The sequence below is a fragment of the Callionymus lyra genome, chromosome 7 (assembly GCF_982586985.1).
Source record: "Callionymus lyra chromosome 7, fCalLyr1.hap1.1, whole genome shotgun sequence".
In the NCBI taxonomy this organism is placed as follows: domain Eukaryota; kingdom Metazoa; phylum Chordata; class Actinopteri; order Syngnathiformes; family Callionymidae; genus Callionymus; species Callionymus lyra.
This window is the reverse complement of record NC_141824.1, coordinates 15,621,514-15,646,288: the sequence shown is the minus strand read 5'-3', so window position 1 is coordinate 15,646,288 and position 24,775 is coordinate 15,621,514. Positions and strand designations below refer to the sequence as shown.

Sequence of the window (24,775 nt, the reverse complement as noted above, 5' to 3'; positions counted from 1 at the left end):
TCATCTTTGCACGTTTATAGTCGTGACAGTTGAATTTCGCAGAAGAAGAAAAGGAGCGCGGCGGCAGCTACGGTGAGCTAACATGTTGCTAACATTAGCATTGCTAAACTAATGTCAGGTGTATAATAAAAAACCTCTACATGAACTTTGCAGCAATAATAAGACTTTGTTTTAAGTTTAAAAACAATACATGTCCTGATTTTTGAAAGCTTTGTTTGTGTTTCTGTGTGTCTTTCTAACTTGTTTGTTAAGTTAGCTAAGCTAGCCGCACAACATTAGCCGATGGTTGCTACTTGTAAAACTAAACAGAGTTTTAAAACTTGTATTCAATACAGAAAATGTTTTTATTTTTAAGGGAAATAGATACACGTCTGGTCACAGTGGTGTATTTTAATTTTATTACTTTAAGTCTCAAGGTCATGGTTATTGAGTGTAGGTCCTCCTACATCCATTTTTTTTCTCCATGTTTGAAAACACTTTCCTGCTCATTCTATGGTATTATTTTAAATTAGTTCAATTATAAATATAACTTTTCAAAGTTATTGCTTTTGAAGGACTTCATTTCGATGTCCTTTGTGTGAGTAGGTGTTCTCCCTTAAAATACATTTAATCAAAATGTATTAAGATTTTTTAAAGTCACTATCAGGGGTGTTATAAAATATCGATACAGCGATGTGTGATTTTTTTTTTTTCACGATAGTGTATCGATATTTGACGGCACTGTATGGATTTAAAATAAATAAATAATTATATCTTATTTTTTTTAACCATAGTAATGGTTAACATTTCAATGTTTAAAGTGTGTATAAACTCAAATAATTCGATCTTTTTCAAATATAAAATTATCATGAAACTACTTACAGCATCTGCTCAGCTTTAAAAATAAAAAAAATTACTTATGTAAGTTTGTTTCACAATTACACTTCCGGTCGCTAGCTACCAGCAGCAATCATTTTCTCATCCGCAGCTAAAGGTAAAAAAAAACGACTAAGGATGAGAGGATACAGTCGACTCTTGCTCCCTTTGAAGCTGATATTTGGAGAAAACAAATGAAAGCAGTTACGACTTTGTCAAGAGTCATGTGGTCTGTAAATTCTGCAACACTGGAGTCGAGTACTTGGACAATACTACAAATATATCTTGTTCCTATGGTATCACGATAGATCGTATTGTAGTTTGTGTACCTTTATACGTATCGTATCGCCAGATTCTTGCCAATACACATCCTTAGTCACTGTATCTAACGTGGCCCCTTAAGAAGATGAATCGCCCAAGTTCTCTATTATCTGTTCCCATTGTGATGAGCTTCTAAACAAGGTCACTGGTAACTTCAACCTCATGCGGATTTTGTGACCTTCCCTTGTAAAATATCATCATTTATTCCGTCGTTTGTCTCTTCCTGTATTTGAACAACCGCTCCTGTCCTTCCACTGCGATCCACGATTTTCTTAACTATTCCTATTTTCCTCTCTCTTTCATGACATACACGACCGACAAAATGTGGACGAGGGGAAGAATAGTGTGTGAATGTCGTCACCATGATCGTCATCGGTACTCGGATCCCTCCACCTCCTCCTCCTCCTCCTCCTCCTCCTCCTCTTCCTCTCTTCGCTGCTCTCCTCTGCATCCCTACCTTCTCCCGTCAGCCTGCGCAGCATCAGCCAGTCGGCTTTCAGCGCCAGTCTGTGAACAGCTCCCAGGCTCAGCATCCCTCAAGCATCCTCCTCTCGCTTCAACACAGTTACAGAGCCAAGTTGGACCCTAGAGAGCCACTTAGAGGACCGTGATGATGATGATGATGATGATGATGCAAAGCTCTACACCTCCACTGATTCTAGCACTACTTCTCAGCGTCCGTGCCGGTGCCGTTCCCTCGCCGTTCCTACTGGCTCCTGACACCCCGGCACCGGCCAAGACCACTCCCACCCAGGCCACCCCTCGCCCGGACCCCTGTGAAGGTCAGCCCTGTCTCAACGGGGGGCTCTGCTTAGCCCTCCCTGCCGCCGGTGGACCAGGAGACTCATGGGACTACACGTGCAAGTGCAGCGCGAGCTTCACGGGAAGCAACTGCGAGGTGAGTGAATGAATTATTAATTATTTTTTTTTGTGACACTTTAGAAGTTTGTGTCAAATACATGATCACCTATCAATCACGACTATCAACAAATGTTTCTGGAGCTGCGTGCGAGGTTCACTCTCAAGTCCTCAGAGCTGCTTTTTAATGTGCTCACACTGAGTGATGGTGTGTCACCATGGCAACAAACAGAATAGCAACAGAAGATATGTGTAAGCTGACGGTGTTGGACGTGCTGTGACTCTGAGAGTCCTCTACTTGAGTCACTTTTGGGTTTAATTGTCAATTAACATATATTTATATTGATGAATAGCTTCATATCAGAGAAAAACAGAGTTGATATCATAGCAAAATACGTATTTTTGTATTTATTTTATGAAGCTTTGAATGTATAAACAGGGTTCATGCAGATCCTTTAAAAGTTAAATTTAAAATAAGGCCTTAATTGGTATTAAAATGTCTTAAAGATGTGAACACATGATGAGTAAGATTTTGTAAGTCAAAAAAAAAATCAGGAAGATGGGAGTCAAGGACATTGTTTCAGTGGATGGAAAGTTAGGTTAATTTTATGTTAAAATATAAAATTTAGGTAAATTGTTCCTAATTTTTTTGTAATTTATGTGTTTTTATTTTCAATTTTAAATAATTGTTGAGTGGTTTCAAATGTTTTTTCCATTGGTATTTAAAAATGCTTGATTTTAACTCGCCTTAAACGGTAGAAGAAACTGTAGAAAAATCTAGATTAAATGTACTCTATTCAATTTACCCAGGCTCTCATGTTTACAAAAGAAAGATACAAAATAAAAGGTGCTCAAATAAGTTTTCTTGAGCACACACAGTGTGTATTATCAGAGGAGAAAAGAGAAGTTAGTCGCAGGAGGAGTAAGGTTGATTGACAGGGAGAGTTAAATCTTGGGGTCTGCGGTGCTACTATAATTTAGAAATAAATATATATGCAAGTTTATCATGAGAAAATGGTTGGCGCTCTTTAATAAAGACGGTGTCAGCAAAGAATTGGCTTGAACCCTCTTAATGTATCTGACTCTGTCCAGGAAAGCCATTGGTTTAAGCCACGACCATGCTGGAGTAATTTTATTAAAACTTATTTTACAGATGAGCGTGTCCTCGAGAAGTAAGTGTACAAAATAGAGAGTTATATTGGCAACTAACATCCCTCAGTAACAGCATGAAGTTTGTCAACATGACAAGAGATGTTAGAATAATCTAAACTGTAATTATTATGAATAATCTTAACAGTTAAAGGTCAATATTGAATGGTTTAAAGAAAATGTGTCTTGTTGATAAAAAGCAATACACTTTAGCTGGTAACTCTTTTATTTTATTTAGTCACCTTTGATATAGTTTGTGTTTTCAAACTCATGGCTGGGGGTCAAATATGGCCCACTTGTTAATATTGTGACCTATAGAGACGTCAGTTTTTAATATAAGATAAAGAACATGTTTTTATCAGTGTCAAAAACTATACAAGAATATTATGAAAGAAAAATTATGTTGAAGGAATTGTTTGGTGAGTTTTTGAAACAAGAAAAAAAAAAAAAAAAACACAGTCCGACTTATACTTACTGTTACGGACATTTTGATGGATATACATTCTGTTGGTCCCATAACTTGGATTGCTAAATGATTTTGGTCCCTTGTGGGATTGAGATTTAGTTTAAAGTTAAGTAGAATTTGTTCATTTTGGTGTTGCAAATATACTTATGGCCACTATATAGCAGCAGCCTGAAGGAACAATGAAATCCCACAAGATCCATGGGATGACTGAGGACTAGAGGATACAGCTTTCCTATTAAAGTTGATGTTTGCACATATTTTGGCTTCTAGTTCTGTTAATTAAACCAAAAGAATATGAAACTATCACAAGATGTCACTAAAATGCCGTTTCCATCATTCAAAAAATGATGCAAATGTATCTAAATATAATATATATAATGTATATAAATATTGTGAGCTTCATGTATCGTACAGTCACACACTTGAGTCACTTTTGGATCACATGAATTTTCTGGATATCATTCTGAATCATATTGACTAATATAAAACAAAGTTCTGCAACACAAAATTGTAGTCTACCACACAGACTATAGGGGTCATTGTTGCCACAGCTGGATCTCAGCAGCTTTGTGTCGTTCTGTTTCTTTGAGGCATTAGATTCTAAAACAACCGATTAATTCCGCTCATGTGCCACAGCTCAGGACCGTCATAGCTTCAAGAAACTACATCGATTCTTTTTTTTTTTGTTGCCTCGCTCACTTTCAGCGGAGGGTTTTCTTCTCCATGGAAACTGAGGCAGCAACCAATTTAGATCTACCAAGTTGCCTGATGGGATGAACACACTGCTGATCCCAGAAAGAGAATTCAACATATTTAATCCTCATGCTCAGCACCTCCTCCTGCTTTACGGTCGTTCAGTTCAGTGTTGCTATTTTTATTCCTCACCTTGACCCGGATGATGTCATTTCCACCTTTTTTTTTCTTTATTTTTAAAGTCGCACAAGTGTGACCATGAATCACCGTGAGCGGAGCAGAACGTTTAGTCGATATTTACCTCTGAGGATGTCTTGATGCCAAAGACCCAGGACAGATGAATGAGCTGGTTTTACTGCTGCCGTGGGAGACGCTGTTGACAAATTGTTCCCTACACACTGAGGAGGAATTGTCAGCCTGCTTGTTGCAGAGTTGTGACTGTTGGATCGTTTCTTTAAGTCTATATTCCTGAAGCTTCTTGTCACTGGTGTACAGCAGGAACTTTATTTTCATACGTTTATTTCCCTGTTTTAAATTGTATAACAACAACTTTCTCACCATCATAGTTGTCTTTATACACTGGATTGAAACAACACACAACCATAGTCAGTGGTCATTGTTGTCAGTCATTTTGTTAGTAGGTACAAAACGTTTAAAAACACAAGTTTATAGCAACCAATTTAGATCTACCAAGTTACCTGATGGGATTAACCCACTGCTGATCCCAGAAAAAGGATTCAACATATTTAATCCTCATGCTCAGCCCTCCTTTTGCTTTTATAGTCTCGAGTTCAGTGTTGCTATTTTTATTTTTAGGTTAACAAATTTTAAAAAACTTTCTCTCATGCAAAATGAGTCGATAAATGTACACATGTTTTCCATGGTGAATTGTGATAGTATTACTTTGAATTTGATTATGCATTTTAACTTAAAAAAAAAGTTTTCTTCCATGCGAGGTTTAAAGTTGAGACCAAAATGTAGAGATGGATTGATACGGTTTAGGAATCAACTGAGGTTTCATGGTACAGTGTCATAATTTTCAAAGCTCAGTAGAAGCGCTGTCAGTTTAAAATTAGATTTCGTTGAATGGGTGTCCTCCGAAAATAACGACAATGTTTCATGAAACCTCATCCACACGTCACTTCCTTATTCCTTGTATTCCGGTGGCTCCTTCAAGAAGCATCTTAAGACATTTTACTTGTGCAGGCTTTCGCTTAATTTTCTTGGGGCTGCTTGTCTCTATGTTATCTTGGCCTTTTAAAGTATGTATTTTAACTGTGTATTGTTTTTGATTGTCAAAGCGCCTTGTGACCCTGGTCTAGAAAGGTGCTTTACAAATAATTACTTACTTAATTACTTACTATATATGTGTCTAGTTGTTGGTACGAAGTTGGTTACTACGGTTGGTGTGAGAATAAAATAACAATAATTTAGATATTATAGAAAGCATTGTCCTTGACAACTATTTAAATCGCAAACACAGCCTAGAGGCACTTTTAGGCCTTAGTGAGTAACTTATTTGAGGGTATTTATCATACATATACAGTACGTTGATAATTTGTTGAATGGTTCTAGAATAGACCCTTGTGGTGCACCAGACCACACACAAACCAGAAGTTTAAGTTGGGATTCCAAATACATGTCATTTTTGGTCCTTTTTTAAGTTGTCTTGTGAATCTTCATAGTAAACTCTGAGACACAATTTATACGCGATATGGTATTCTAAGGTTTGATTATAAAATGTCATAAATATAGAACAAGTTCTATGGTTTATTCTGTTGAGTCCAACTTTCTCTCTCTTGCAGTCTCTCTGGCTGAAGTGACTCTTTCAAAAACCGACCAGGGAGCTCTTGAATCCTGACCCAAAATAAAAAAAATAAATTTGAAGAGCAGTGGCGTGATAAATGTTTAATTCTAACTTTATTTGAAGAGGGAGTTTGGGAGCCGAGGTGGCGAGAGTGTGATACTCAGGTGCAGCACTCGTGATTTAGCTGTTCCATATTCAGACACCCCCGGCTCCGTATGATAATTTGGCGTGATCTAATAAAGTTGCAGAGATGTAAGGGACTCCAGGCCTGCTCCTCCAACTGAGAGATATTTTTAGGTTTCATCTAAAAGACTTTCGCTGGAGTCTTTCTTTTGAGACCGACAAACCTGCTGATGTTCTCCAACTTCGTCATCTTTGGCAATCGGCTGTAACGAAACAAAAAGAGCTGATCTCTTACTACATTCAGAGCTACGTCTGAGGACTTTTTTTTTTTGGGGATGATCAATTTTTAACATCACCCCAGTTTCATGAGCCATTAGATCCGTCGCCAGGGTAGATCTTGAGAGAGTGAGTTTTGAAGTCAATTAGGAGTTGACGGCAAACAGTCCCAAACAGCAGGCAAGGAGCCCAATCTGTGAAATCTGAGTTTATTCAGGACAGGCTGCTATATTTAGAACACGAACGCACAACCACACACACACGCCTCTGCTCTAAAATGGTGACACAGAACTTTTGCAGTAAACTAATGTGGCTCTGAAAAGTAGGTGGAGACGCTGAAGTGGGCCGTAGATGCGATGACGCGATACTGTCTTTGTCTTGTCTTTGTGTCGCGTTCTCATTCCACAGTTCTTCATAGAGAGATTTCATGAAACAACAAGTTCAACAAGATGAAACAACAAGTTCAGAAGTAACATCACAAGGTTTGAGAAAAGAAACACAAGATACCATAACTTGAATCTAAGAGAAGTTTTTTTAATATCATAGTGCAAATGATTAGCTTTGATTATTGCGTTAGAATAGTCTTGGCCACGGCTTTAAGTTTCATTCTATTTTTCTCGGCTCATCCGGACAAATCATACACTGATGAGTGTAAGTCAAGAGTTCCCAACCTTTTCTACCTCATCGACAAGTTTTATGTCGGCATTATATTATAGATAAAAACAGTAAAAGGGAGTTTGTGTTTCACTGGTTTAACTAGTTTACAGGTAGGTTTCGTGTAAGCGTTACAGGCTTGTAACTTGAGAAAAAATACCACCTTTTATCAAAACATTTAACATTTAAGACAGTTATTATTAGGGTTTTCAACATCTAGACATGTCAACGTAATCATAACCATTTAGAAAAATCCATAACAACAACAACTTATTTGAAGTGGGTCCACAAGAATATGTTTTTGTTTGGTAACTATTGGATCTTGGGCTTTGATGTGTTGGGATTAGGAGCTGTGTGATATGAAGACAAAACTCTATAGTGATAGAAACATAATAAAGCTTTGACTACATGTGTAGAAAAAATAGTACACATTGACTTGTAATAATTAATAGCACTTTTTTCTTTTTATTTCTGTGCAAATGCTTCATGAACCGGCACCATTTTTGGGGCCAGGGGTTTGGGACCACCGCGTTAAGTGGTCCATATACAGTATGTACTGTATGTGGAAGAAGTCAGGTGTACTTTAAGAAGTGGTTGATGTCTTGGGAGTTCTTGGTTGAGACACTGCTGGGAACATTGGGGTTAAAACAAGTGTTAGACGGATGATTGAAAGGAGCTCCAGGTGATGCTCCACAGAAGAGGGGAGAGTTGAAGAACCTGTAGCTGTCCTTGATCGAAGCGAGTCGGCTCTGACAAGCATCAGTGAGATCCATGTCCAAACTCGTAAGGTGCGCTGACGCCGATCCGGCCGACTTTGAACTCGAGGGGCGAGAGTCCAAATTAGCGAAAGGCCATTTCCATATCACACATCAGCTGTGCTTTTGATCTGTAGAGGTGCTGGAGGACCAACGATGTTTCTGAGAGGTACAAGGAAGCTCAGATCAAGGGGTCTCCAGAACCTTAACCATCAATCCACAGAGGACAAGGGCTTTGATTTAGTTTTCTTTGCCCTCTCTTTCTTTAAAAGACCACCGACTATCGTCAGATGTTTTGCGAACCACGTGACCCCCCTCAAGTACCTGCAGGCCATTTATTAACTTTATCTCCAGCATTCATCGTAAAAGCAATTCTCATCTCTGTGTCGCTGCAGCTTTAATTCCCCTGGATTCATGCTGTAAAAGTGGCTTTCAACGTTCTGTGGTGTTTTATTGGTCGCTCCATTAACCACAGTTGAAGGTGAGACAGTCATTTGTTTAATGTAAGAGCCATGAAGCGTTGAGATTCGAGAACTTTGAACCTAAAACATGCACAACATGAAAAGATGGAAGTGAGAGTGTGTTTCTAGAGGTTAAGATAACCCCTCGCTTAAATCTTTTTCCCCTACAGGGTGTTTTTAACCCTCCGTAACTCCACTGTCACCTGCTGGCCAATTGAGCTCATTGCAATTTGCAATGCTAGAAAAGGTATCAAATTGTAACGATAAATTAAAGAAGAATAATATTTGGTAAAGAAAATCACAGCAAGTAACCCAATCCCAAAATTAAAATCTCTGAAATTAACCATAGAACAGTTTCACCCAAACCTCGTACTAACTAAGGCGTTAGTTACCGGGCTGCCAAGAAAGAAAAAAAACATTAATTGATCAATTTTCTCTAAACATTTTTCCTGTGACTCTTGACACGTCAAGACGCTTGATTTATTTTTATTTGAAGGTTCGTCCGTGGATATAACCTGCCCGTGGTGCAAAAAATGGTTGGGGTTATATATTTAAACGATAAGTGTTCCTGAGTTGAGAGTTATTTTATCTTTGCGCCTCTCTCCCGGTCTCTCCATCATGTTAAGCCTTTATTTTATTTTAGGGACTGCAAAAACAATGCACATGCAAACGACTTTATTTTAAAATTATGACTCATGCAAGGATGGACGTCTAGAGAGGCTTCACTTTGATCACCAAATTGGGGAGATATTTTTATTATTATTTTTTTATTTTTATTGTCAAAACACACAAATGCTTGTTAGAACAATTTAATTAGCTGTCACTTTTGTCAGACTCGTATTTGATGGCTAGCACTTTAACTTCAGTTTCTAAAACATATCTTGTGACAAGAGTGCCTCTCACTCAGCAGTAATTCACCTCCGTAATAACCTCCCACTCCGACTCTGGCATCTCAATGTCGACTCTAATGATCAGGTTTGTTGTCGACGCTGTCGGCGTAATGAGCGAGCGAGGCAGCGAAGACAACTGTGTGTTTGCCCTCCCGAGTGTTTGTGAGATGTATCTAAATACCTATAATGTGACAAGAGTGTGTGTTGATTAATACAACACTTTTGTGTTATAAGAATCTTTTCCAGACATAGGAAACTGACCAGAAACTGTTCCCTTCAACTGAGAAAAATCTATAAACCTAGGAAAATGTTGTCACAACATGATCTGTAGCTTGTAATCCATGCGTTTGTGTCTCTCTCCTGGACTATTGCAACAGTTTGTTTTCATGTCTTAATAAGAAGGAGCTGTCTCGCCTGCAGTTGATACAAAACTCTGCAGCGAGAACTTGACCTGCTCTAGTAGAAGAACTCACATTTCTCCTTAAAACTCTTCACTAGCTTCCAGTTTCATTCAGGATCAATTTTAAAATTCTGGTTCTTACTTTCAGATCTATTCATGGTCAGGCTCCTCCTTACATCACTGATCTGATCCAGACTTACACCCCAGCTCGGGCTCTGAGATCTGTGGATCAGAATCTACTGATGGTTCCTGAACACGGGTCAGCTTTGGAATGATCTTCCTATCTCTCTGTGTTTGATGGATCTACTGACTCCTTCAAGAAGCATCTTAAGACTTTCTTATTCGTGCAGGCTTTTCCCCGACTTTCTTGGACACCTGTTTTTTTCTTGGTGATATCTTGATCTTTTAAGTATATCTTTTTTGAGTATTTTATTTTTGATTGTTTAAGCGCTTTGTCACCCTGGTCTAAAAAAGCGCTCTATAAATACAAATGACTTACTTACATCACACATCTTAACTGCTGTGCTCCATTAAGTTAGCCATTTTTCATGCATGCCTTTTAAAATCCTATTTCCTAATAGTCTTTGGATGCGAAACACATCATGATCTGGTACAATTACTCTTGTAGGTTGGTAATAAATGTCACTGCTTTGGCTTTCTGGATGCCATCCCACTTCTGTCACCATTTGTCAGAGTAGAAAATACCAGCCCACAAACATCTCCACCTGGTGTTTCAAACTCAATCACGTATTGGGCTTTAAGGAGTCTAGGTTGCAGGCCTTGTGTTTGCTAAACTGTCTCTAACAGTTAGTATGACTGTGAAATGGACTTGTCATTCTTGGAAGCTAAATCTGTCTTTGCCTCCCTGTTATGCATCATGCGTTGGTTTACTCCGGGCACTCCAGTTTCCTCCCACAGTCCAAAAACATACAGAGATTGATCAGGAACTTGGGGAAATCGTTGTAAGTATGAGTTTGAATGGTTGTACGTCTTTGTGTCCTAGTTCAGGGTGTCCCCCACCTCTCGCCTGTAGAAACTGTTATAGGCTCCACCCCCCTGCAAGCCCCCTGCAAGCCCCCTAAGGGAATTGGTTGCAGAAAATGAATGAATGAATTTCTGCTTCGATCTCAGTTTCAGTTGTTGACTTTGCTAATGGATGTCTCTTAGCTTTATCTTTATAGGTCACAATATCAACTTTAGTTTACTTAAATGTTGCCAAACTATATTGCTTACCATGTCAAATGACTTGGTGGGCCGGATTTGGACCCCCCCCAGTCTTTGAATCATTAGACCAATAATCTGCCTTGGCTTCTCTACTGTTATGAGTGGGATGAAAGTAGGCGCTACAGGTAGATCGCTGCAGGAGGCCATGAACACTCTTCAAAATAGTCTTAATTTAAACTGTAACGTGTCTTGAGATAACCTCTTTATGATAAGACACTTTTAAATAAAATTGAATTGAAGATGATTGAATCGTCCACTAAAAGCCTATTTTTTTGTAATAAATAAGTCATTTTGAATTAGAATATTTGCTGCTTGGAAATGTCTCTGTCCCGCAAGTCATCTGTCTGACAATACGTAGCTAATGAAGTCAACTGGGAGACGAGCCGACGCACTGGCGTGTGGACAGCACTGAACATCTTGTCTTTGCTGCAGACAATAACTGGCAGCTTAATAAAAAATGCCTCCTGGTCTTCGTCGCAGTCTTCGTCCCAGGCTGTTCTGCACAGAGATTAGCTCATGCCTGTCTGGGCGTTGATAGGAGACGCACTGTTGAAAATGTTCTTGTCTGTGGGGGATTTTCCTGACAATGTTTGAGCTGAAAACATGGAGCTTTTACTAAGAAGAAAGTTAAGCTCGATGTTTTGCCAAAAAGTTGCTGGAGACAAATTGTAAACCCCAGATTCCCTTCAAAAGCATGCAGTGGGCTCAATGTAGTTTCAGTCCTAATATCTTCAAAATATTTTCTTTACGAAAGATATTTATGTAGTCGAATGTGTATTAAGTTGATTTATTTATTTGTTATAATCTCATTAATCTGGTAAAAATTTTAGATTGACTAAAACAGAAAAATCTTTCGTGGTCGTACCTAAAACCATTCTCTTCTTATAGAAAGACTTTAGACATGTGTCCGGTCTCCTCCTGCTAGCTGACCCACATAGATGATTTTTTCAAATCTCCATGGCAACAGGGGACCAATATGAGTACCACATCTTGCAATATTATTTAGTAATTTAAGCAGAAAAAAAAGAAAAGGACGCGGTCAGAGTGTTCTTATAAATCTAGCAGGAGGTGTTACGTGTTGCCTTTTATTCTATGAATCACACTTTCATCCTCTTATCATGCTGGTACTGGTTGTGCAATAGCAAGTACATTGTTATCCAGAATCCATTCAAGCTCGACACCAGGAACACCAGGTTTCCGGAAATAATTGGTTAGTCTGACTTGAAATTATAAAAAAAAACTTGCTAGGTTATTTTAAATTCATCACATATAAACGTGATGATATCAACATGTATTTAGGTCAGAGTGATGCATCTCTCTCTTAACTCTACTTGATCAATTGTCTCTCATTATAAAATCCTAACTAGTGGTTGGCTGGAGTCTCGGGAAGCCAGGATGGGAAGAGAAGCTTGTGAGTCATGATGAAACACCATGTCAGAGAGAGACATCTTGAAAAAGCCAAGCGAGAATCTTCCATGTGAAAAAGTCTTGTGTTGCCGCACAGCAGAGTGTGCGAGTGATTAAAAAGCTGAACTGGAATAGAAGAGAGAAACAGTCGGCGACAGCATTCTCTCTGAAATCATGGTGTCGCTGCCAGTTTACCATTCTTCAGCGTTCACTACGGCTGCGGAGAGTCTCATGGTTTTTAATGTGAATCTTGTTAAACCCTCTTGATGTTTGCCAATGGTTCTGTGCCAGGCTTTTTGGTAGAATGTATCTTTTTTTAAAAAATGAGTTTTAAGTAACTGTTACACCCCAGACATGTCCAGTGTTTAGACTGAACAAAATCTATGGTCCTTCAATGCGGCGCAACCGTCATAGAAGGTATAATGTGACCGGAAAATTTAAAATATGCCCTTAGAAAATATCAAGAAATCTTTTCAATTCATTCTTTCATTCATTCATTCTTCTATCTACTTTTGAATTAATCTCATGTATCTCTGTCTGTCAAGCATCCATACTAGTTGATGATATATTTAGAAGTGGCCATGTTTTTCAGGAAACCCCAGCTATAGCCTCTATATGTATTCTATTCTACTTTTAATAATATTTTATATCTTAATTTCCTGCGTTTTAATCTGACTGTGATGCATCAACAAAATTGAAATTGCTTACACAACGAGGAGAAAGCTGTTGTTGTGTTTGTCTTTATGGAAGCCACGAAATATTTGAAAGTATTTCATCTGATAGAAATGAATGAAATGTGTTACCATTTTAAAAACCCAATTAACTAATAAAAGTTACAGAGTTATCCTTTGCATGTTGCGATAGTTCAAAATGAAACCAATATTGACATAAAATATGAAAAAAAAAATGGTTTCATACATTTATTTTAAGAATTTTTTTATAACTTTGTCCAAGTGCCATTTAAAGCTGAGCCTACCTGACATCCAAATACAACCCTTACTTTACTACTGCAGTTACTAACTAGAAAAGCACTGAGATAGAGCATACCTCCACCATTGGCCTAATTTCACATTTCTTTATAAAAACTTTGGAGGGCCCTTCAGACCATGTTTTAGTAATAATTATCTTTGTCCTGACAGATTATTAAGATTGTTATTACTCTTGTACAGTGCTGTCCTATGATAACTTATTTTGACCTACTTATCAGTTTTATCTTGCCCTTTAAAGTATATACTTTATTTAATATTGTTTTGATTGTTTAAGCGCTTTGTGACCCTGGTCTGGAAAAGCGCTATACAAAGAAAAATTACTTACTTACTTATTTAATTGTCTTCCGTAATGCGAAGATTTCTGCCTAAATATTTTCTTTTAAACTAATGAAATATTCTTCCTAAAATAATTACCATTTATCTCCATTTATTAACTTGTAGTTTTATTAATCTAATGGATTAAAATATTAGCTTTTACTATCTCAATGCATTGACATAGGAAACATGCTTTAAAAATAGTCTTCCAACATTCAGTCGCACTGACTTTGGCATCAAGTGGTGCATTGTGGGATCTTCTCTGGAGGAAACGATGTAGCCGACAGAAGCCTGAGCTGACACTGTCGTGCATCTGTCACTTAGATGTTAAAAGCAAACAAAAGACTTGACTCTTCATCTCGCCCCGCATCGACTGATAAATCCGAGAGAGCCTCACGAGAGCCTCTGATCCATTTTAGTCGGATACAAAGAAAGACAAGTGCGTCCCGGCCCCGGAGGAGGAGAAGAGTGCCCTGCAGCCTGGATCCAAGTATAAATAGAGGCACCTTCTCTTTTTTAAAATCATCTTCTTGGCGTCCTCCTCCTCCTTATTGTCGTGCTCATAAGTCTTTTAGGATTTATATTGGCAGGTCTGGCAGTGATGGCTGGTTTTTTAAGGCTAAGTTTTTCTCTCCGGGCCTGTGTTTCTTTTTTTTAAAGCTATTTATACATCAGGGAAAGATTAAACGAAATCTAGGTGCAATGTTTGTGCGGATCCCCAATTTAAAAGAAGCAGTGTCTCTTTGAAGCATCTGGACCTGGATGTGATGAGGAAGTTTGAAAGGGAAGATGGCAGGATGGGGAGTGCTTTGATGTGGAAAGACGGATAAAGTTGAAGATGGGAAAAAAACAGCCGCGTGTTCAATCATGAGATGCCGTAGATGGTTTTTTAGAGTAATTACGATAAAGTCGGATTTAAAGCGGGGGTTAGCTTAAAACTAAATTTCGAATGCAATCATTGCAAACGACTTTCAGCATGACTCCGGAGGTTACGCTAATAATACATATTTTATGCTCACTCAGTTATGAAAGACACCCAGGCTTTTCACCCCAGTAGCTCTACCCTTCACCGTGGTCCATACTAATGAAAATCAAAGGTCCCACCGTGATGACATCATCCAAAAGGCAGATCATTTATCTTCATGGTTAAAAAATAAAACACTCCTCACCTGGGCTTTATGTCAGTGGAAGCTACGATCACAATACACTTATTTGGGTGGATCAAATACTAATACTTAAAAGTGTTTTTTGGTTACAAGATAAGTTCTTTTTGGAAGTTTGAGAGATATCTTCCACAGCTAAGACCCCTTTATAGTTTGTCTATTTGTACTTGAGACGTCTTGGCAGTGATTTATTTTTCATTACAAATAACTTGCTTTGATAAAAGTTTGCTTCACATAAACGACATGTTGCTTTTCAACTTTTGTGCTACTTAATTCCTTTGGGAGGTCATTATGTATGACTCACACATGAGTTCACTTTTATCAGCTCTAACGGGGTCACCAGAATAAAAAATAAATAAATAAAATGACACAAGAAACAAACTTCTCTTTTGTTTTATTTATAGCGTTCAAAGCATGTGTTTCCTTTTCTTCTCATTCACATCCAGAAAGCAGGAGTCAATGATCTGAGAAAAATCTCCTTTCTAAGTGTTTTCTTGGGATCACATTTAATCTGTGGGATCTTTGTTGGAGTTTTGTTTATGATTTAAACTTTTATTTTTTTTTACTGTGTTTGCATTTTGCTCAGAAGCTGATGGAAACATTCAAAATTAGTCCACTTTTTCGTTTTTTTGTTTTGATTGATTATCTTTGTGCTTTATTTCGTTCTCCTAAATTACTCAAATGTAATCTTAATCCCAAAATTTTGTAATTTATACAAACTACTAAAATATTAAGTAAGTAAGTAAGTAAGTAATTTTTATTTGTATAGCGCTTTTCCAGACCAGGGTCACAAAGCGCCTAAACAATCAAAACAATATTCAATAAAGTATATACTTTAAAGGTCAAGATAAAACTGAGAACACAACTGTTCCAGAAAATCAAGGAAAAGCCAGAACAAAAAGAAACGTCTTAAGATGTTTCTTAAAGGAGTCAGTAGATCCATCAAGCGCAAAGAGAGAGGAAGATCATTCCAAAGCTTAGGAGCAACAGTCTGAAAAGATTTCTCTCCTCTGGTCCTGAACCGTGTGCGAGGAACCATCAGTAGATTCTGATCCAAAGACCTCAGAGTCCGAGCTGGGGTGTAAGGCTGGATCAGATCAGTGATGTAAGGACTGTTAAAGAACTCTACTTTATGTTGAATTAAATATATAGTGTTATAGTGAGATAATACAAATTAAACAACTGTCATAGTTGGTTCAATGTATTAACCTTTATTTAGATTTTGTCGATTTATTTCCAGGCCTTCAGGTCACCTTGACTAACTAACTGACTAATTTTAACCCATTTTTTTTTGTTGTCGTTTTAAAAAAGGTTTCTTTATTGTTTGTTTGATCTTTTACCCGTACAGCCCCCACAACCACCAATGTATATGTTGTGGCCCTTATGAAATATGACTACCATCCTGACATCAATGTCGTTTTTAGACAAGTTCTTAAGTAGGGCTCATTGAAATACTTAAAAAAAAAGTCTTAATTAAAAGTTAATGGAAGCAATACAGTCATGAATGATTTAGAAGTTGCTAATTAAAACCTTCATTAGTGACAAATGACGCTGAAACGGCAAAAACAAAAGTCTGCTGATTCTGAGAGTGAGCAATACAGTAGGAAACACTAGTGCGATTATAAATAAAACTCGGTGGCTAAACGGCTTTGACAAATAAAGATATAATTCACTGCACTTATTGTTAAGTGTAATTGGGTTTTTTTGCAGGCTGTGCTATTTAATTTGTTTTTACTGATTTCATTTTCCACACCTTTAAGTCCAGTCCTTGAAGAATAATGGGAGTCTGTTTTTACAAAAGACAAGGGTGGACACCCCGATATAACAGGACATGAAACTCTTTATTAGGACAGTTTTCTTTATTGATACACATACAAACTTCAGCTTTAGGGTTGTAAATCTCGGCAAACAAAAGTTGCAATGGTGTTTGTCACCCTGATGGCCCGCGGATAATAACCTCAGTAATTTCCTCTGCTTTATTTGTTTTGTCCTCGACGGCTTTCTTGTCAGAAGCTAACGTTAGCTTACTGTGATACCTGGTCATCTGGGTTCCGAGGTTTGTAGTAATTCTACAATACTCCTTGTCTTGAGTTGTTTTAAAATCTGAAAAGGTTTTAGACCCTAGACTAAGACTGGTAAAGCTTACTCACCGGTGTTTTACCATCTTCAGTCATGGTGGGTGTACGCCATGAACCGGTATGTATGTATTTATGCTTCAACCTGACGCTGTTACGCGATAATGTACAAATCGATCTCATGCACTACAATCGATATTGCAAAAAAAGCGATTTTTATATCGATTGAATCAGTATATTTTTTAACCCTGTCCAATTCTTTATCCATATGTGTCTCATTCTGAAAAGAAAGTGGAAAATTGTTTAGAAAAAATTATGTGTTTTGGTGAGAGTTCAAGTATTTAACTGATTTGGTGATTTTTTCATAGTAGAAAAGCTCTTGCTGTCCCAGATGAAAAATCACTTTATCGTCATCGTGCCTGGTCACCTGGTTAAGTTGCTCACATACATCGGCCTTTTATTTGATCAGAAGGTATTCCATTGATTCATGAAGCTGCCGTTTCTATTGTCTGACGCTGTAGCGTATATGAATTCATGCACATGGGAGAACGCAGCACGACTAAGGGGACTAATGGCTCCTTGGAGAGAAGATCATCAAGCCTGACTTTGTCATTTCATGAATTAAATATTCGCCCACGCTCATTATTCACTGCATATTTCATATAAAATTACCCCCAGCTGTATAAAAGTTTAATTTAGTTCTTCTAGCTAATTTCCTTTTGACTGATTATTAGACCATTTTCCGGCTGGCTGATGCAGTTACACGCTCTCCTCGTTCCTCCGAGAAGAACGTTGTGTCGGCGACGTATAGGTCTTCATTTCTTATTCCTGCCGTACCTTCTGCAACATGATGCAACGCAGGCTCTCCATGTATTCACCTCGACAAATGCTGGCTTTTATAAAAGATGGATCTAGATCAGCCGCATCAATTTTTAACCCATCCCTCATTAGTAAAACATGAAAATAAGACTGTAGTCGACACATCTCTGTTCCGTAGCGTCAGTGAGGGCTGCAGGCAAGCAGTAACTCAGGACCCGGAAGCTAAGAAGTACTCCCTCATGTTTGGACCACAGCGGCTTGCGAAAGGGGATTATTCAGCTGTAGGTTTAAAAAAACAAAACAAAGAAAAGCTGCTCTTAAAGTGTCATGAACAGAAAATAAATGAATAGATTTGTATTACTTTCTTCATTGATGTTTCAAATATGTATTAATATATGCAACAATAAAATAGGGCCACTCAACATTTTTACTTTAGTCAAATACATTTATTGTTATCGTTGACATCTGTGATCACCTTATCTTATCGTAACCCCTGGCATCTTTATAGCTCACCAAATCAACATCATCAACATCAACGATGCTATAAGTTCAATACTGAGAGATTTTGATTTGGGTCTTTATGCTGCAGCTTTATTTGAATTAATAAATATTCATTGAATTAAGATGAATTAAAGGGACGTTTTATAGTCAGAAAGTAAAGTAAAGGTTATTTTTAAAGCGCCTTTCTAGACTAGGGTGACAAAGCGCTTTAACAATCAAAAATAATACACAGTTAAAATATATACTGGACTTTAAAAGGCCAAGACATGTAAGACAAACACAGGAGTCCCAGAAAGTCAGGGAAAATCCTGCACAAATAAGAACTTCTTAAGATGTTTCTTGAAGGAGTCAGTAGATCATCAAACACAGAGAGAGAGGAAGATCGTTCCAAAGCTTAGGAGCAACAGTCTGGAAGGATTTCTCTCATCTGGTCCTGAACCGTGTTCAGGAACCATCAGTAGATTCTGATCCAAAGACCTCAGAGTCCGAGCTGGGGTGTAAGGCTGGATCAGATCACTGATGGAAGGAGGAGACTGACCATGAATAGATCTGAAATTAAGAACCAGAATTTTAAAATTGATCATGAAAGAAACTGGAAGCCAGTGAAGAGTTTTAAGGATCAGAGAAATGTGAGTTCTTCTACTAGAGCGGGTCAGAATTCTCACTGCAGAGTTTTGTGCAGGCGAGACAACTCCTTCTCATTAAGACATGAAAACAGACTGTTGCAATAGTCCAGGCGAGAAGACACAAACCATGGATTACAAGCTCCAGATCGTGCTGTCACAACATTTTCCTAAATTTAGAGATTTTGATCCTGAAAGAAACTCGAAGCCAGTGAAGAGTTTTAAGGATCGGGGAAATGTTGAGTTTTGTATCAACTGCAGGCGAGACAGCTCCTTCTTGTTTAGACACCAAAATAAACTGTTGCAATAGTCTAAACGAGAAGACACAAAATCACAGATCACAGAACACAGATTGTGATGTGACATTAAGTAACACAGTATTATATTCATTTTATTTTTATTTTAAAAGGACAATGTGCATTATTTACCTCGACTACTATCATAACTCAATCCAAATTGGAGTTAGCTGTGGGATATATTGAATTTTATGCCAGGTGGTCTTACAATAGATGGATCCACCAGAGCAACAAGCCTGGAAGCTTTAATCGCACGACAGAATTCCTTAAAAAAAAAAAAAAAGAAGCTTATTAGTGGCTACAAAGAGACAGTTGTGGCAGCCTCTGGTGATGTTCTGTCGTTTGATCAGATCAATGGATTCATTTCCAATATGAATGTTTAAACAGTTTGATGAATCTAATACGCTCCGTTTCCCTGCGTCTGCCACAGTGAGAGTTTTATTACAAGCAGCGAGGAGAGCAAAATACTGAAGTGTTTTTGGTGTGATTGATCGTCTCTCTGCAGGCGTGATGGGTCTTTCCTGGCAAATATTAGAAGTTCCTGTAATAAGAGAGAAATGAGGGTGAGGGTTGTTTCCCGCTGCACAACACTGAGCTAATTATTCCTATGCACCCCCCCTCCCCCCACACACACACACCCTCCACCCCATCTTCTGTAGCTATGGCAACCGATAGTGATAGATGTAATAAAACTGTAGAGCCATTTCAGACGACCCGCTGTGAGATAATATATCTGCCGCCGTTACTTTCTCATTCGTCTGCTCTGCGCTGACTCTGCGAGCCGGTCTGCTCTCCAGCCAATCCATTGATAATAATTTCATTTCATTCACACACTCCCTCGTTTCACCTTCTATTATTAGGCTCTTTTTTTTAGTGGTGACTAACAGTTTCTACTTATTCACACTTTAGAATGGGGACGCATTTTAACTACTAATAAGATATTTATTTATATGTGTTTTAACAGCAAATTTGGCTTTTATTCACCATTATAAAGTACTAACTCACACTTTGTTCATTGTGACCATGTTCTTCCCTCAACAGCAGGATAATAAGGACCTTAATTACTGATTATTAACAGGAAATTAATAAGGAATTAAAGATTTTGGTGAAAAATAGCTTCTCTCTATTTACCCCTTTATTTACAAGAACAATGGGAGAAGCAATTCACTATTATTAAAGTAAAAAGTTTAAACTATAAAAGTATTAATAGCATCCTAAATAGGTATTTTTAATTTTTGAATATGTTCCCTATTCTAAATTGGCAGCAAATTTATTCTTAATTCACAATGGTAAACATGTTTTACACTTAACCGTCTTTCTCTACTCTTATAAACACTTATCTACAAGTATTAACAGGCTATTTATTACCGTACATATTGAAATTATACTTGCCTGAGTAATATATTTTAATATATTAGTTTATATTTTTGCTTTAAAAGTAGATTTATCTTACAGTACTAACATGTAATAAAAGGTAAATACATATAAGGTAGTTTTCCCCAGTTTAGTTATATTTAATTAGTTTTTTATTACCTGTTATCAATCAGTAATAAATGTTTTGTTCAGATTAAACTCTTATTTATCTTGCTATTAAGATGTGATTAAGTATTTTCAAATTGTTAATATGTGGTTTATTATCTGTTAATACAGATATAAATAAATAGCTTATTAATAGTTAATATGTGTTCCCAATTCTCAAGTGTTACCTTAAGGGTTATTTAAGTTGCCACCAAATTTGTTTTCATCTTTTTCATTGTCGTAAGATGTTCCTGAAAAAAATTGAGCTACTAAAAGAAATAACCAGCCACCATTAGGAGGCAGCACTAGAATAAGAAAAAACTCAACATTAATTATTAACTTAAATCCAAATAAAAAACTATAAATAAATTACAAGAAAAGTTTGTAAACGGCACCTGCAGTAATTGTGCATGAGATTCATGATTTCTAAAAGTAGTGTTCTTAGTGATTTGGAAGCTGTTTTGGAATAAAGAAGAAGAACTCGGGTTTTTATTTTAACAATAGCTAAACTATAACCTGGAAGTATTTAGGTAATACATTAGAAAAGACGATCAGTCTTGAACAGCGGAATCTATATAAAAAAAATTAGAAACTTAGGATGAAAGTAATGGACGAGGAAAGTATCAATTGAAATATTAATATATATATTGAAATGTAATCTTATTTCACACATGAATTTAATACCAGTTGATGATATTTGTATGGATTCTGAAGAAAGAAAAATAGATTTATGTACCACATTTATGGATATATAAGTTCTACATCACTTGTATGCTGAAAAAAATAAATATTTGGAAAATTTGGGGTTTAATTAATAAATATTGTTATGCTCACATAATTGAGCATTAAGTAAGTATTAATGTAATTATTTTCAAAAACTTACCATTATAAATTTAATAAAATACAACTTTCCTTTTTATTGTCATTTCTTTCAATATGAGTGAAATGAGTTTGTAAAGAACCTGTAACCGGGCTTCACAGAAAGAAAGAAAAAATGTATATAATTTCTGTTCTATTGATTATTACAGTATGAGAGGTTTTTTTTTTATAGATTGTATTCATTTGTCTCTGACTCTTCACACGTCAAGATGCAAGTTTCCTAAAAAAAAAATAAACCTGTAAACTGGTGAAAATTAGTGAGTCTTTATTAATGTTTTCTTAAATTGTTGTTCACCAGTGGAGTAACCCTTTAGTTTGTTAAAAATATATTTGAGTACATATAATGTTTATGTTTGTTTATTTTGTATTGGCCTTTATTGAAGACATATTAATCCAATGCGTGTATGAGTGGAGTATCATTTATCGTCCATAATAATATATATTCATTTATTTCAGTAGTGTGGGAATAACTGGTGTCCTTGGAGTAGCTTGCAGTAGCAAAAATGTTGCTGACCCTGTTGTAGACCATTGTTAAGGAAGATTAAGTCTGGCGTGTTGTTGATAAAGTAGAGTTCTTGTGGTTCAGTGCACAAATGTTCTGTTAGCACTAGCTTCCCCAGCAAGAACCAGGACCATGACCAGTACTTTAGTTCACAAGCCTGGCTCCTCGTGTGCCTAATCAATAGAAACACCGTTAGGAAACCCGCCCCAGAAAAAAACACTCTCACCTCTTGCCTATACTGCAATTTAGCAGCGTCCATCGCTTCAGGCGACCCACTCGTGGGACTCGTAGCTCTGGTTATCGATTTCCTCAGGCCTCATGAGGAGACATTCTTCTCTGTCAAGTCCAAAAAATAAGGTTTTCACTAAACTGTGGAGTCGGCGGGTGATTTTATTGTATTTCTTCTGTTTGTAAATGATCTTGTATCTTCTAAAGGGCACCTGAGTCAGCTTGGTTCTCACACGGGTGCTACAGGGGCCTACAGAGATCCTCTTGGGATCCAAATGACCACCTTGAACTGATCTGTGTCTGGACTAAGCCGGATATTAGGGCTGTGAATTGGCAAGCATTTGGCGATACTGTGTGTATCATGATAGAGGGGCAACAATACGATATATTTTGCGATACTCTAGAAGTATTGTGGTTTAAATTTGGAGTATTTCTTGAGTACTTGACTCTTATCGAAGTCGTAACTGCTTTTTTTTGTTTAAAAAGAAAAACTAAATATGTTCAAACATCAGCTTTAAAAGCTGCTGGAGAAGGTCGCCTGTATCCTCTCATCCTCAGTCATCACCAAAATCTTTCAGGATTTCATTGTTCTTTCCCTGAATTAATGATTGCTGCCATCTAGCTGCCGGAAGTTTAATTACATCACAAAGATTGTTATGGTTGTCTTTTATTTTACACAATTTATTGGAATATAATCCATAAAAATAAACTATGATTTGAAATAAAATAATAAGAATAACAAAATAAAAATGTATACAGTGCTGTTGAGCGTTGATGGAGTATCGTGAATAAATAAATATTGCGATATGTAAATGTATCTATACTTTCTTACAGCTGTACTACACACATACCTTGATACACAGACTCTCTTCTCTTTCCTGTGAGTCTTTTGTTTTCTGATGAATTTTTAATGTGGTTCCAGTGTTGATACAGAAAGCTAATCTCATCACCATTTGTTTTGTCGACACTGTCAAAGCGACTGCCAAGTTTAAAATACAACAAGACTCCGTTGAAGGACGTCTTGGTTCAGATGGTGTGGCGGGAGAGCATATATACGTGTTTCTACAGGTTCTTTAACAGGTGAAAAGATGGATTCAATGTCCGAAGGAGGGATGTTCATCTCCTCTGTTCACCTGCATCGATTCCTCTCTCCACAGGGGGGAACACAAACGAGCGAAAATGCATCACAATCCTGTGTGGAGCAATTTATTTATCCGTGAAGGATCCTTCTGTTGCCTGCGTGGATGAAGACGGAGAGACCAGTTTAGGTTATTAAGAGCTGTTAACACTTAATTGATTCACATGGTTGTAGACGCCCGAGGCGTTTATGCATTCTGTTAGCCATGAATAACAAGCAGGTTCAACACACAGGGAAACAAACATTCATTTACACAATCAGACGCATAAACAGAGAAGTCAATTAAATTAGCTCGCTGACCCTGTTTTGTTGATATTCGGGTTTTTTTACGTTCAAGCTCAGCTCCTATATGTATACTTAGTTAATTCTTACATTGAGATATTTATGCAGATGTATTTGTTCTTGTCTCTACCTTTGTTTTCCTTTCATTCTTATCTTCTTCTCATTTGATATAATAGTGATTTCAAGAATTTTACCTGCAGGAAACACTTATAAGTAGATAGTTGACTGTTGCAGAATCAAATATTTATGTTTTTCCAAGAAACATTTGATGGAAAAGTTGAATAAAATTGATTTAAGATAGTTTAAATTTTCATATTGAAACAACATTTTTCTCTACCTTTATTTATTTAAAGTTGAAGCCAAATGTTTAAAAGCTAGAATATACGGTGTAAGTTAGTAAAATGTAATATCATTATTAATACTCATTTTCAATGTTTTTTTTAATTATTTAAGTTAGGGTTGTAAGAAAAGATCAATATAACGATATTTTGCAATATTCCCCCCCCCAATATTGTATCAATATTTAATAGTACTGTACCAGTATTGATTATCTCTACATCTGACTGTAACTCATGGGTATCTAATGGCTGATGTAAAAACTGTAATTGCATTGAATGTTTTAACTATGGTGTTTTTTGTACAATTAAATTCTTTAAAAGAAACAATTTATAACTCTTTTATACAGTATCACAATATATAGTATCGTCACACCATTTTGCCACATATTTGCAAATACAAAACCCATTTTCAAATGAACCCGTTATCGTGACAACTTCAATGGAATTGCCAGAGCTTTTCGATTTAATTTAGATTCATAGACATTTAATGCAGCAGAGTATTGACTCTTTAATGAAGCTCGTCCATCTGCAGCCTTAATTTAATCTGCCAGAATAAAAGAGAAATGAAGGGAAACAAACAAAGCAGGTTGTGTCATGAGAACCCTCTGAAGTTAAAATATTGATGGAAAGGAACAACTACTGTAACAACAAGACTCCTTTTATAAAAAACAAACAAAAAAAAATCATAAAATAAACTGGAAGATATTCCACAAAGTGTGTTCTTCTGCTTTCCATTGGAAATATGTAAATGAAGCCTCTCGTGTGCAGCC

General features: G+C 36.9%; 2 protein-coding genes across 2 annotated transcripts in view; one reads left to right on the top strand and one right to left on the bottom strand.

The window, feature by feature from the left end:
• Positions 1-24,775, bottom strand: part of daw1 (dynein assembly factor with WDR repeat domains 1) — a 267,508-nt gene that overhangs the window by 55,620 nt on the left and 187,113 nt on the right. The gene's annotated exons all lie outside the window — the stretch shown is intronic.
• Positions 739-24,775, top strand: part of dner (delta/notch-like EGF repeat containing) — a 45,193-nt gene continuing 21,156 nt past the window's right edge. The window contains exon 1 of the mRNA XM_087796342.1: positions 739-2,074. Coding sequence (XP_087652468.1) covers positions 1,787-2,074 — 288 coding nt within the window. The 5' untranslated portion in view covers positions 739-1,786. The remainder of the gene's footprint in view (positions 2,075-24,775) is intronic.